The 14251-nt window shown below is 50.6% G+C and overlaps 1 protein-coding gene across 1 annotated transcript in view; it reads right to left on the minus strand.

The window, feature by feature from the left end:
- Window positions 1–148: 148 nt before the first annotated feature.
- The window catches only part of XPO7 (exportin 7), a 36123-nt gene continuing 22020 nt past the window's right edge, over window positions 149–14251 (minus strand). Inside the window, exons 15-28 of the mRNA XM_056321673.1 lie at window positions 13400–13473; window positions 12231–12311; window positions 11665–11728; window positions 10353–10461; window positions 9770–9876; window positions 9208–9296; window positions 8401–8508; window positions 7194–7276; window positions 6410–6624; window positions 5093–5231; window positions 4607–4767; window positions 2866–2964; window positions 2420–2547; window positions 149–2266 (exon numbers count right to left, since the gene is read on the minus strand). Coding sequence (XP_056177648.1) covers window positions 2173–2266; window positions 2420–2547; window positions 2866–2964; window positions 4607–4767; window positions 5093–5231; window positions 6410–6624; window positions 7194–7276; window positions 8401–8508; window positions 9208–9296; window positions 9770–9876; window positions 10353–10461; window positions 11665–11728; window positions 12231–12311; window positions 13400–13473 — 1551 coding nt within the window. The 3' untranslated portion in view covers window positions 149–2172. The remainder of the gene's footprint in view (window positions 2267–2419; window positions 2548–2865; window positions 2965–4606; window positions 4768–5092; window positions 5232–6409; window positions 6625–7193; window positions 7277–8400; window positions 8509–9207; window positions 9297–9769; window positions 9877–10352; window positions 10462–11664; window positions 11729–12230; window positions 12312–13399; window positions 13474–14251) is intronic.

Below are 14251 nucleotides of genomic sequence, written 5' to 3' on the forward strand. Positions count from 1 at the left end.
TTTGGCTAGATCCACGAGCCACCCCCCCCCCCCCAGTTAACATATTTTTTTAAATCCACTTCAGAGGGAAAACTGGCCCCGCAGCGGGCAGGGGGCAGCTCCTGCAGGGGTGGGCTCGGGGCGCAGGCGATGCCCAGGCAGACACGGCTCAGTAGAAACCATTGAAGTTTTATTTGCAGTCACAATGCTTACACTGTATGCAGCAAACACCCTTACAAGTCAACCAGCAATCTGCTCACGCGAAAAAAGGACCCAACACACAATCGCCAGAGGAAAGAAAACAAAACGAAACAAACAAACAAACAAAAAAAAAAAAAGGGGAAAAATAAAATAATTAAGAGGAGGTGGTGTCTGGGAAGAGAAACTGAAGCCCTAAGGACCGAGTGTCTGTGGGTAGAGCTGAGCAAGGGGATGCACACGACTAGCAGCAACAATAGTGGAAAAAGTACAAGGCAAACAGGTTCCCTCCCCCATCAGCTTTCCTCCGTCAGTCAATTTTATATCCAAAACATTTCTTATGGTGCCTTATTAAAAAATGGAATAATTTTAAAGGGGGGTGTTAGATACTTCATGCTAGGCAAACCTTGTTATTAAGAACGCTGTGAGGCGGTAAGCTGGCTGCAGCAGCCCTGCGGCCGAGCTCTGGAGAGCACGGAAGGAGCATGGGAAGCTCGTCCGCAGCCCGAGCATCCCATGGGGGGCTCACCCGCAGCCCGAGCATCCCTGGGGGGCTCGTCCGCAGCCCGAGCATCCCTGGGGGGCTCACCCGCAGCCCGAGCATCCCTGGGGGGCTCACCCGCAGCCCGAGCATCCCTGGGGGGCTCACCCGCAGCCCGAGCATCCCTGGGGGGCTCACCCGCAGCCCGAGCATCCCTGGGGGGCTCACCCGCAGCCCGAGCATCCCTGGGGGGCTCACCCGCAGCTTGAGCATCCCACGGGGGCCTCACCCGCAGCTTGAGCATCCCACGGGGGCCTCACCCGCAGCTTGAGCATCCCACGGGGGGGCTCACCCGCAGCTTGAGCATCCCACGGGGGGCTCACCCGCAGCTTGAGCATCCCACGGGGGGCTCACCCGCAGCTTGAGCATCCCACGGGGGGCTCACCCGCAGCCCGAGCATCCCACGGAGAGCAGGGCAAGCTTGCCTGCAGCCGAGCATCCCACACGTGCTACCTGCTCAACTGAGATGGGGAGGGAAATAAAAATTAAAAAAACCCAACCAAACAAAAGAAAACAGAAAAAGGAAAGAAAGAAGGCAGAGTGAGGAGAGCGCCCCTGGGCCGGCGCTGGGCGCAGGGTGCGAGGGAGGGAGGCGAGGGCCCTGCGAGAAGCGGGTTGACGAGGGGACAGCGCCTACTGCTACATCGGGGGACAGGAGAGACACCCACGAGCAAGCACGAATGAAAAGATCACGCGGCATGGCTTAGAGTTCCTAATAACAAGGGCAAGACGGTAACGGGAAGTTGTGATTTCCAGGGGCTTAATAAGAAAAAATATACATTTGGAATTTTACAATGCTTTTTTTTTTTTTTGTTGTTGTTGTTGTCGGGTTTTTGTTTTGTTTGGTTTTTTTTTGTTTTGTTTTTTTTGTTGATTTTTTTTTTTTTTTTTTTTTTTTTTTTTGCTTCTCTCTACACTTGTCACTAAATATATCTCTGCACTTTCACACACCCACCCCTTGCCCAGTAAAGCTTCAGGCCTGCAGGACACGCTTTCCTCACTCGCATACACAACCCTCACGCCAGCACCGGTGCACCAGGACTCTGTAAAAATTTCAATCACACTATTTTTTTTTTTTTTTTTTTTAAACTGAGTCAATATAAACCTTGTTCAAAATGTTATGAAAAAATGTACATGTTTATACAAGGCAGGCTGCAGCAGAGCGCTGGCGTTCCACGCAGACATTCGGGTAGGGAGACGCTGGATTCTTGCACCTGGCTTATGCCCTTCCACCCCCTCCCACGGAAACAGAAGCACCCTGCCCCGGTGAGCTCAACAACCCCTCCTGTTCCCTCCTCCCTCGGGACGTGGAGTACGGCCCAAAGCGAGCGCCGCAATCCAGCCCTGGGGAAGAGCAGGGATTAGAAACGCCCTCTTTTCTTTCCATCGGAAACGGTAACCCCTCTGGGCCAGGCCAAAGAGATGCTGCTCTGTACAGGTGGAGCTGGGAGACGTCAGCTCATCATGTCGTTGCTGTTCACACCGTAGGTGGAGTTCTTCATGGAGTCGTTCACCTCTCGCCTGAACGCCGACAGGTTCTGTGTAAACCTGAGGAAAAGGCAGAGCAGCGTGTTAAGAGGCGGAGGTTGCCCGTTCCTCCAGTGTTTTGCCCTCCATGAGGACCGTGGACCCTCTGGGCTGTGGCTCCACGTGAAGCTGCGGGCTCAGCACGCCTCGGGGCAGGCTCAGCCCCACACTGACCTGTCCCTGTTCTTGGTTAGGAGGTTGCGCTCGATGCCTTCCATGAGGTTCTCGAAGCAGAGGTGCATTGCCTGCTGTTTCTCCGGAGGCTGGCTGTTCACTATACTGTTCCTCAAGTCAGAGAAATACTGGGGAAGACAAGACAAGGGGTTAATTTTCAGATGAACAGCTGCCTTGGCGCTGGGACGCAGCACGCATGACAGGCTCTTGGGAAGAGGAAAGAAACGCGTTACAGCTCTTCAGGTGACTTCTAGTGCCCTTACGAGTGACAGTTAATAGGGTCCCTTGGCGCCACGGCTGCTGCAGGCGAGGGCTGGACACCCCTCGACACACAATCTCTCCAAGTCCTGACTTCCCAACCACCCTTTCTGACACCGTTCCACTCCCTTCTGCATCACCCAAGCCCTCGAGCTCCTCCAGCTGCGGCGGAAGGGTGGGACATTTACCTTTTCATTAAGCAGTATCAAGCCGAGCAGGGGCCGAGACATTGACCACTGGTTCCTGCAGTCCTCAAAGATGATGATGTTCAACACTGTTGACAGCATCTGGAAGAGGGAAAGCGGTTTAAAACCAGCACTTCCACCCCAGCTCTCTCCACACCACGGCACTGTGGAGGCTCAGGAGCAACGATTCACCTTTGATGCTCCAGTTATGGACCTTCAGTGCTACAGAGCTTGTCACGGGACGAGAGGAGGACCCGGAGCCCTCCTGAACGGGTGGAGAGCTGCTGGCACATGGAGGAGGTGCCGGGAGCTGTCTGGGTATTTATTCCTGACACATTCCTTCCTGCCCCAAGGCAGCCAGGGGAAGATTGTCTCACCCTTACTTAAACGAGGTAACAGAGAGTGCTTAAATGCAGAGAGCACACGCTCTGGTGCCCTGGGGAGCTGCCTCCAAGGCCACAGCAGGGGCGTCTGCCCTACCTTCCACAGCCTCCTTTGGCTATAGCCAGTATCTAACTCAGCTGGGTTGGAAGGTGCGGCTTGTCTTTTTATACCCTCAGAAAACACAGCTCCCAGCCCCCAAAAAAGCCTGCTTTGCATCTGAGCTACCAGCAAGGCTGGAACAATATTCCCTGCTTTCACGTGGGAGTCATGCTGACACTTTGACAAGTACCAGCGAGTGAAGTTGGCTAACACCATCAAAAACGCACCGAGCACTGCTGCTCAAAGCAGCGCGGCCAGCCAAGAGGCATACAGCAACGTTCTGCTCTCAGGTTTGGATACCCAGATCCCAACACAGGGCCCTCTGGAGCATCAACACCTCCGTGAGCAGAATCATCTGTCACTGAGTGACAAGAGGGACTGGAACTACGCGGTACGTGTAGGTATGTGCTGAGCTAAGCAAGGAAAATGCCTCGGCTTGCTATTGATCCTCTGCCATCGCACACGCTCCTGACCCAGAGAGAAGACAAATCCCAGCAAGCTCCGTGTCTGTTGGAGGTGTTGCAGACGGAGGCGGATGGCAGATGTGCTACCAGCATGTAAAACTCCCTTATCAAATTCACGCTGCGGAAGCCGTTCCGCAGGCGGGCGCGGCCGGTGCCAAGGCGGCACGTGCTCCAGCAGGCTGCAAACCCGACTTCCACGTGGGTCCCGACACCAGCACCACAGCAGAGTTCCCGGCTGCTGAATTCTGCGCAGAGCCTTGTGAAGCGTGGGGACCCCACGGTGCCTGCTCTGCTGCGAGCGCACTTGTGCCACCGAGCTGTTCCAGGGATTTAAACAAACCCTGATTTATTTGTTTTTTTTTTTTTTTTTTTTTTTTTTTAAGGCAGCAGAAAAACACATGCTTTCTGGTTGAAGGTATGTTTCCTGGCTTCATTTTATGAACTGCCAACACTTCCCCTAACCGCGTTTCTCTTTTTTTCTTTCTTTAAAAAAAAAAACAAACCAAAAAGACAGAAAAATCTCTTTTTTTGGCTACTTCCTTTCATATCTGAAATGCAAAAGCAGTGTTCCTTGCAGAGGGAGAACGATGGCCCTGAAGCTCAGCTTTGAATCAGACCTGCCGTATGATGAATGTGTAGGAAAAAAATGCGATACTAGTAAAAAAATCTTTTTTGCTCCAGAAAAGCCTGAGGCTCTAGAGCAGCGAGCATGCAGCCCCCATATTACATCACGGTAAGAAAATTCAGGGCTTATCAGGGAGTTTGCCACAACAAGGTCCTACATCTTTGATCTTTACCTGCTGAATCATCTCTGGGTGCTGCTGCATAATGTGCAGGAACCGGTCGCTCTCCTGGGTCAGAGGTGTGGTCCTCTTCTTGGTGCTGCGAGACAGTTGCTTGAAGAGATAGGTGACAATGTGGTCCAAACAGGAGCAGCAGCCTGTGCAAACCATGGTGTCTGCAAGAACAGGGAAGGGGGAGATATTGGGGTACCGCCAGCGTTTCCCTTGCTTCAGGCTCCCAGGGAAACACCCCCATTTATCTGGGTCCTCACAGGGACTTTGCAAGCAAGAACCACCTAACCCTGAACAGGTCAGCGATTTCCTCGCTGATATATTCACTGCCTCTAATGTTCCACTTCAACAGAGGTGAAACTCCTCCACCCATTCCCAAGGGACATCTTACCTGTTCGCCTGAAACACTAATGCATTCAAAGCAACCAAAATCCTTCCCTGCTTCCAAATCAAAGCCCTAAGAGCACAACAGAGAGCAGAAGTAGTTACCTAGTGCAGTGAGGCCTTCTGAAATGGAAGAGAGAATATACATGATTACATGAGGCTCCAGACTGGCTATAAAATTCATGTGGTCCTGGGTAAGAACTTCCAGCAAGGAATAGTATGACTGGCTGAGTTTGGGATAATCCTGCAGAGAAAGGAAGAGAGAAAGACTTTTAAGGCCTCATGGCTAGCCTGGAACCATCGGTTAAGGCTTTCTGCTAGACCCAACCCATTCATTAATCACCTGAAAACTGCTTACTGAATCTCCTGGAAAGGGAACAAACCAACCTCTCTCACAGCATAACTTATGGGCCAACATATTTTCCACCCTTCTTCCGCACCGAAAGCCTTCCGAACAGGCTCCAGCAACAATGGTCCAGCAGGTTCCCAGCACTGTTACATCAAAACATCTTTCCCCACTGCTTCACCCTGTTCTAAATGGGGAGTGTTAGCTGACTAATGCCAACGCTGGAGATGCAGAGATAGGGCTGGCTCTCCAGGTGTCCGTGCAGAGTGCCAGATCACATAAAAATCAGCACACGCGATGCTGGGCTCCGCAGCCTGCGCTGCAGGCAGTGCCACAGCCCCCCCCGCCAGCCCCCAGACTTGGGGGGGACGACTCTGGTGGGAATCCTGCAAAGTGGCCCCATCTCAAGAGCTGCCAGTCTCAAAAGCAATTGTCTGGCCACCGGTATCGTAAATCAAGAACGTGCTGAATGCAGTCCCAGAGAGGGCAACGACTTCTTTCAGATCCTGCTATGGTAATAAGACAGGTAAGACTTAGGAGGAATGTACGCTGCCCTCTCCCTCGATATTTTGCCAAGCAGGACTGTGCTGCTAGGGTCTCAAAGCTCTGCCGCAAAATAGATTCCTGTATACGAGGTCTGGATCGGAGCAAGACTCTGTAGGTGGATGTCTTCAGCAAGCAGGTTGCACTGTAATTGCTGATGCATTCAGATCTCTGCCCACAGGCAAGACAGGGAAGAACAATCCTTCACTTGCAGGAAGTGTTTTTCAGATAGAGGAGGAATTATTTTGGTAATTGCTCTGCTGAGGCTTGGAGTGTACCCCACTGGAAAGCCGAGCAGCCGGGTAGGCCAGCGGGGCCCTTGGGTGGTGGGGTTACAGCCTTCACACGCAGGACCTGCTGCTGCACATTCCAGGAGCTGCAATATCCTGCTGGCCTGTGCCTATAGCTGGGCTTCCAGGAAGTGGCACGAGTTCACTCGTCTCTGTGATTAAAGTATTCCTTTACTGTATAATCTTCCAACCCTGTCCTCCCTAGCCATGTGTTTACGCTGCTAATCACAGGTGTCAGCTTACCAGAAGGTCACTGTGAGGGATGGAAAGCAGAAGCTTGATGAAAGTCTGCAAGGCATTGTCCAGTGCATCATCCCCGTACAGACGGAAGACCCCAAAGTTGACGTAGCTCCCGCTCAGTGCAGCCTTCAGCATAGAGAAGCAGATGGAAATCCCCTTGAGCTTCAAGGCATAGACTTGATCCTTCGGGACCTCCCCAAGCGTTAGGATACGATTTCCTGCACGAGCACAGAAGCCGACTCAGGATTTCAGCAACCACATTCAAACCCCTTTTTCCCCCCAGGGTGCAGGAAAAACAAAAGTAGAGGCATAAGGAGTGGCTGAGAAGTCAGCTCCGAGCACCAAAGAACTTATTCCCCGGCCAAAGGTTAAGGAATTTATTACATGCTTAGAAGTGTGGCTCATCTAGGAACCACGGGAGAACACAACTGCCTGTCATTTCGCTGCGGGAACTGGACAGCAGAAGGACAGGATGGCTCTCCATTTGTGTCACAGGTTTGCCCATGTCACCTTGCTAAGGGGCTCAGCTGGGCTCCTGATCGTTGCTGTCATTTCCTCCCTTGTCTGCACGGCAAACGCCCTGCCCCTTCTGCTTGCCTGCCTACCCAGCTCTTCAAGCAGAAGCATCTCCCCGTATCTAAGCAGGCATTCAGCAAGCAATCTGGCACTGCCTCCCAGCCCGGGCTCGCTCTCTGAGCTGGCAAGTAGCCCAGCCCTCACTCCCCATGCGAGCGGAGGAGTCAAGGGCAGACCAAGGCTGCCCGGACCCCACCTGCGGGATACTCACCATACGTAGTTATCATTTTACTTGTTTCTCGGAAGAGCAGAATGCCATTCGGTGAGGACACATCAAACTGCAGCCGTTGGGATCTAATGGAAAGACAGGGAATAAACTGGAGCTCAGACACACCTGGGAGTTAAAACAAAGCTAACGCTCCAGCACCTCCATGTGCTGCTGTCTACTGGGGCACCCTCCCCCCAGGGCTGCTCCCCCAGAGATCAACAAAATGCCCCGGTCTGGTAGGAAATACTGCTGTTCATTATCAAAGCCAGACAAGGCACAGCCACTTCGGGACAGGGAAGCTCTGCTGTGGCAGAAGAAAGGGCCTATATTTCACAGATGTTAGGAATATTACAAGAGCAAGGCTGGAAATCCTGTCTTGGCAATAGTCACTAGGCTACTGTACACAAACACAGCGAACATCTTGGAAGCGGCATTGTAGGGCAGGCTGACTAGCTCCTATTCATAACACGACCAAGAATTCAGAACTTGGCATTTTTTCCCCTACAGTGAACAGATCTTACAATTGAAGCGCAGCGAGTTGTCCAGTTCACCTCTGAAATAAATGAGTGGACGTATTCCAGTAAGGATTGTCCTACTGCAAAGATGCCGCTCGCTCGCGGCAAACAGTCTGACAGTACGGATTCTCAAGAACTCACAAATGACTGCGCCTGAACCTTGTGTCCCTTCCACTCGGCTGCAACAACAGAGCCTTCCTATAGGGTTGTGTTCAGCTGGCTGCGGGCCAGAGCAACGTCTTGGCAACCTTCCACTGCCAGATTAGACAGCTTCTGAATTATCTGAATAGCGTCAGAGGTACCTCTCTGCTGGCAAAAAGAGCTGATGCTCTAAAAGCAAATGTGGTCATCTGGCTGCCAGATAGAACAACACTCACTTTAAATACAGATTTTAAAAATTAACGTGAGCTGCCTGCCTCCATCTTATAGTGTTGTCCTTGGAAGCAGAGGCTGAATAAATTCAGTGCTTATTGATTGTGTCTCTTGGTCCGAGTCACGACACGACTGGTATCTGAACTGTTAGATCTTCTTCCCTACTGAAACAATGCCAGTTTCCCCCCTGTCCCCTTGGCAGCCTTTATAGCATAAATAGATTGAAATAGAGAAAACAGAACCGGGCACCAACACCCACACAAAGACTGAAGCAGCAGACAGACACAAATCCCTGCCAGCTTTCAGACGCTGGGGGTTCATACCTATTGTGTACCAACTCAGCCATCAGTTTGAGGACAGGTGTAGTGCAGGCTGGGTCATGGTACCAGAGTTCAATCGCCCGCTGTAGGATTGGCATGTAGGATGGGTAGCTGTAAAGTGAAAGCTAAGGAACTTTGTTGCTTTGCATGAACTAAAAAGGTCACAACTTCTACCAAAAAGGCATGTTTTGTGTGCTGCACCCAAGCCTTGCAAAGCAGCTTACTTAACAAGGTTAAACAGAGATGCTGCTTGCTGGGGTCTGCTTTAGCACGGGAAAAAAAGCATAAATTAGATTGAAGGAGTTTGCATACATACTTACACTAGGACAAAACCAAAAAAGGTTTTGAATGAAGACAGAAAGATCTGTCAGTGCGACAGACAGCTGACCTTCACCGGCCAAAGAGAAATCTGCAGCCCAGATACTGTGCTCTTTAAGCAGCTATGCTCTCACCAAGAGGACAAAGATACCAACTGCCGCTGGCTTTAGTGAGCAAGAGGAAAAGCTTTTGTTGCTGCTGAGATGCATGCATCCCATTCAAAGCCTTTGTGCTTTACAGGTCAGATCTCTTTAGGTCACTCGGAAAAAACCCCAACAGTTCAGCCTTGAGCAGATTTCTAGGTTGACCTGGTTGCAGACAGGCCAAGTCAAATCTATTTTAGGGCTTAGAGACAGGACACTGAGTACTATAATAGCGAAGAGAAACCCCAGTCAGGATTTAGCAGGGAAACTACGACGCCTGCATGCAGTCAGCCAGAGTTTTCCCCTCTGACAGACAGGATGAGTCAAGTTTAGGGCAACAGAAGGATACATCCACTCAAACAGCATCATGAAGCTGGTCTTGGCGTTGAAGGCAAAGGCTATTCCCCTCAAGTCTCTCACCAAACCAACCAAAGTTCTCTGTATTGCAAAAGAAAAGAGATGTTAAAACATAACACACGTATGGATCTCTCCCTCCCCGGCTCCATCAGCCCAGAGCCAGTTCCTTTCCTCCCACCCCAAAAGCAACACAGCCTTTCTGTGCTGGATGCCAGTCCCAGGTTAGAGAGCTTCAGGGCCAGAAGCCCTCTTGAATTAGAGCCAGCGCAGTGGCAGTACTGGGGTATTACATTCCCACAAGAAGGAAAGCCGGCACACGAGCCTTCCTGCTTCAGTTATGAGCTACACCTAGACCCCAAGGGGTCCAGGGCCCACCACGGCTTCCCCGTGGACTGAAAGGAAAGCACCCATCACTCCAGCACCTAGTTGTCTCACTCAGAGGGGAGAACGGCTCTCACTCTGCAAGAGTTACTTGTTCTCTCCTGTCTGTCTAAAGCCCCTAAGGGAAAGAGGAAGGAGAGCATGGATAACAGGGAAGGTCCTGCCCAACTTACTTTTGCCTCTTGCTCATTGAAAGTATTTGTGCTGAACATCTGTGCCACAGTCTCAAAGGCAGCTGTGAGGGGAAGCATGAACTGCTCATACTGATCCTCATCTTCCCCTGAAAGAAAAATGAAGAAATCAGGAGGAAATAGACGGCACATCCTTGTGTCCTGCTGTTCTGCCTGTGCTAGACGTGCAGACGTGGCTCACCCATGGAGCCAGAGGCAGTGAGACCACAGGTTTCCAGACAGGTCATCTATCGTTGCCGATACCTAACTTACAGGTAAGGCTTAGAACAAACTCTGCCACATCAAGAACACTTTTGGAATATTACAAAAGAAAAATTTAGCGCCAGCGTTGGTGGCATGCACTTGTGAACTACTTGTACTCAGCAACAGAGCACTAAACCCACTACTCTGGAGCTTCTTTCTCCATCTTTTTCTTATCCCATTTGGCTTTTCCCATTCCACCATCCTTTCCTGGGGGAGCTTACAGCTCCCTAAACAGCTGAGCCTGCCATCCTGCAGATCCTAGCCTCCAAACCACAGAAGACCCTAGACCTAAGACCCTTCTCCCAGGAGAAGGCCCTAATACCTAAATCCACCATGAGAAGACGTCCAAGTGCAGTGTAGAACGTAGTCCGACATCTCATGTCAGTCAGGTTGGACTGATTGTTAATGCCCAGGAAGGAAAAGTGCTCGCTCTGCAAATGGAAAAGAAAAGATGGGTTAAAGGGGAGCGACCACCTTGAACGGGCTGCTGTATCGAGGGCTGAGGATCTCTGGCGTTCCCCCATCTAATTCTCAGCCTGTGCAAGGGTGAGAAGCAGCGAGCGCCGCTGTTCTGCTGTTTTGCTAACCACTCTGCAGCTGCCAGCCATCTCCGAGAGCAAGCCACCAGAGGGCAACAGGAACCGCGCCTGCACGCCCCAGAACAGCATCCTATCCACCGGCAAGGATACCTTTCATCTTGGAATTCCCCAGGACCAGATGAACAAGGAAGTCTTGCTTTGCCTCCAGAGCAAAGCAGCAATCTGCCACCCTTACTCCTGGGGATCCTTCAGCCACTAAGGTTGCTGAAAACCAGCCCTCTGCAGACAGATCCCCAGTGACCCTGCCTGCATTTTCCACGGAAACAGCAGCCCCAGACGACGCAGCTCGGGTGCAGCTTCTGGGCCAAACACAGGACATAGGACTGCCTGCAAAACATCCCCTAGCTCGAGGAATACAGCGCCTCGTTCAACCAGTCGATGCAAACCTTCTGGACGTGCTGCTGGGAGTCCTATTGCTCCAGCATCGGAGCATCAAATGACTCCATGCTCCCAGAGGCAAGTCAGAAATCTGATACTTTGCTGCTGGCTTCTAGCTGCTCGTTCTAACATTTTTGATTTCAAGTTAGCATCCCAGATCCGCCCAGGGAGGACCATAGTGGTAGTGACCAAGGAAGAAGGCTGCTCTCCTGGTCACTGCAAGCGATGGCACTTCTTCCAAATCAGTCTTTTTAGAACAAAAGCTGAGGGCACTGAAATGCTGTGATATTTTGCTTGATATTGCATAAACAACGCTCACTGCTGTCCACCAGCACGCGCAGCAGTATCAGCGGTCTCCTGCATTTTGCTCTGGAGATGGCTGTCTTTCAGTGGAATAAAGAGACCCTCGCATTAACCCTCTGGGGATGAAAGGTACCATGTAATTACAGCCCCTCAAAACTGAAGGGCAGGCTTCAAATAAAGAGAGATGGAACACAGATCACGTTTTCTAGAAGCTCATCTAGTACAATGGAAGCATCTGGGAGACAGGTAACTTCAAAAGTGTGCCCAGGTGTTAAAATCGGGATTATCTCAACTGCACAAAGGCAGATGGAGGAGTCTGCTGTGAGACAAGAAGCAGAAGGTGAAAGGACTTACCGTGTGATTGTTCAGCATGAACTGTACGGCGCTCAGTTTCACCAGCTTTCTAACACTACTGTATGTAAAGGGGGTGTTAAGGAAGCAGCAGAGTCAGCAGAAAACGCCTTACAGTGCTTGCAAAGCATTTTCCAGGGCAAAACTGGAAGGGGACTTAGGTCTGTATTATTCCGTATGTTCTAGCCTCTCTTCCACTTGTTGCAAGAGCAATCAAGTTGTATAGAAGTCTCCTGTAGAGACCCGCAGTGACCATTTTTATTTACTCTGTCAGGAAGAACAAGTAGAAGGCCCTAAGATAGACTGTAAACAAATTAACTGCAGACAGCAAGCTACAAAGCGATTATGAGCCAGAATAAAACACCATTATAGCCATCCACTGCAATTCAACAGCTAGGTAAGACGTTGACCAAGCACTCGCGCTCTCTTTCTTCTCACTACCCAAATGATGAAGCAGTTCAGGAATCTGTTACATGCAGAGTGCTCCCATTCCAGCCGAGCATCTGGGCCACTCTTCCCCCATCGGCTTAAGCGTCCTGCGCACCCAACAGCTCTTCCGAAAAGGATATCCAATGGAGAGGTCATTGAGCAGCTGCAGCGTCTTGGAGGTGATAGGCTCGCATCGACCCCAGTACTTCAGGTTGGTGATGCTAGGGAAGAGCACAACAAGGAAGGATCAGAGGGGTTTGCTCGGCTTCCCCTTTGCTGTGCGGCGGATTCTTTCAGTTCAAAAGTCACCCAAACATCATCAGCTCCACCCTCCACCGAAACCACAGACATCACAAGCCACAAAATATTGGTATAAAATTACTGTACTTACATTTGGTTGACTAGAAAATTATCCTTCAGATAATCTTCACTACTTGGGTCCCAAGCTACACTGGCCCATACCCAGGCCCTTGGAATTCTGTGGCACTCCAGGGCTGGTTTCTGCAGCAAGGGTAAGAGAATTCTGCGGCAGTGACTACATGCAGACGTATGCAATTCTGCACCTGCACCATCCACTGTCAGCTGCAGAATTCTAGTAGCCCTTGCTTCTTCCAGGAGAGCCATTTCACCCCTTGGGGATGATGCGCAGCTGGGGCGCACGAGGGTAGGCAAGGCCCCATGCACGTAAAGATGGGGGCGATGCTAAAGAATTTGAAGGGGAGCTAGCGGCTGCACAGCACCAGGCGCACGGCACTGGGCGTCAGCGCTGGAGCTACTGAATTGGTTCAAAATGCTAACAGAAGCTGCCAAGGACATGACAAAAAGCCAGTCGACAGGTTCGGTCCAGAGGAGAGCTGCCCAGGAACAGGCCGAATAGGGTGCCTACCGGAGTGGAAGAATTTTAAGAAAAGGACTTGCGCTACCCTGGTACTGAACAGCACAATTTGCAAAGAAAACCTTTGAAGGAGTCCCCTCCCCACAGAGCTTTCGTGGCTGGTGATTGCCAATAGTCAAGTGATAGGGCATGAGTGCTCGAGGCTGTCCCCTTCTCTGACTTTGGTTTTACTAAGCAGGCACTGGAAAGAGAATCCATTATCTTGGTGTACGGCTTATTTTTGTGTCTCCACGGTGGATAAATCAATCCTGGATATTGCGCGTGACTTAAGCCCTGATAAAAGCCTGTAATTCTCTTGAGTAGCCAGATGTTACTAGTTTTAGACTGAACAACACTCCCTCATGCTCCAGTTTTCCTGGTTATACCTTCAAATAAACCCTGGAATCTCTGATGCCTGCAAGCAGAAACACTTACATTTTTCCTATGAAGACGCTCAGGACCATGGTCTCATCATTCAAACCCAGGACCTCTGAGAGACGGCGGTACAGCTGGAGGGGAAAAAAATAACACCAATTTAAAAGCTGTCAAGAAAACAAGTAATGATCAAAGACTTTGTTTTTGACTTGTTCTCCCCGTGTGGCACATGGGCCTAGGAGGGTGTGTGCTCTGGGCTTTCCTAGATCTCCGTGTGTTGTTTGACTGATCTGATCCAGACCAATACTTGCCCTAATCACTGCTACCTCTTTCCACTAATCAGAGCAGGTTCAGGTACTGTACACAGAAGCTGGAGAACCTGCCTTTCCTAGGGAAAGGGGACATAACTACTGTGCTGCTTCACACAGTATCTTAGTGTATTTGTTTGGAACTCTTTGAGTTTTTTGCCACATCATTGCTCTGAAGTCTCTGGGGTGGGGAAGGAAGGTCATAGGTTACTGGAAAGGAATGGAACCTAACTCTGGAGTAATGACATTCCCATTCTTTACTGGGTTTTTTTGGTGTAAAAAAGGGTATTTTGCATTTTTAAAGAGGCACCAAGGCATTCAAATCTACAATTGCCTTGTAATGAAGAGAATGGATATCGATCTCCACTTTAGAGTGGGGAAGCAAGGCACAGGTGCCAAGGTCAGGCTCCTTATGGGTGTACGAGGTGATGACCTCACACACTTCCACAGGTATATTGGCTTAAGGGAACTCATATGAAGTCACAGCAGAAACCTGGCAGATACCAAAACTGACGTTCTAGGGCTACTGTCACAGTCACTGGCTCCCTTCCGACATACACAGAACACAGTATTCAAAAACAGCTCAGGGCTTGCAAAATTAACA

Source organism: Falco biarmicus, chromosome 18 (assembly GCF_023638135.1).
Source record: "Falco biarmicus isolate bFalBia1 chromosome 18, bFalBia1.pri, whole genome shotgun sequence".
NCBI classification, from domain to species: Eukaryota; Metazoa; Chordata; class Aves; order Falconiformes; family Falconidae; genus Falco; species Falco biarmicus.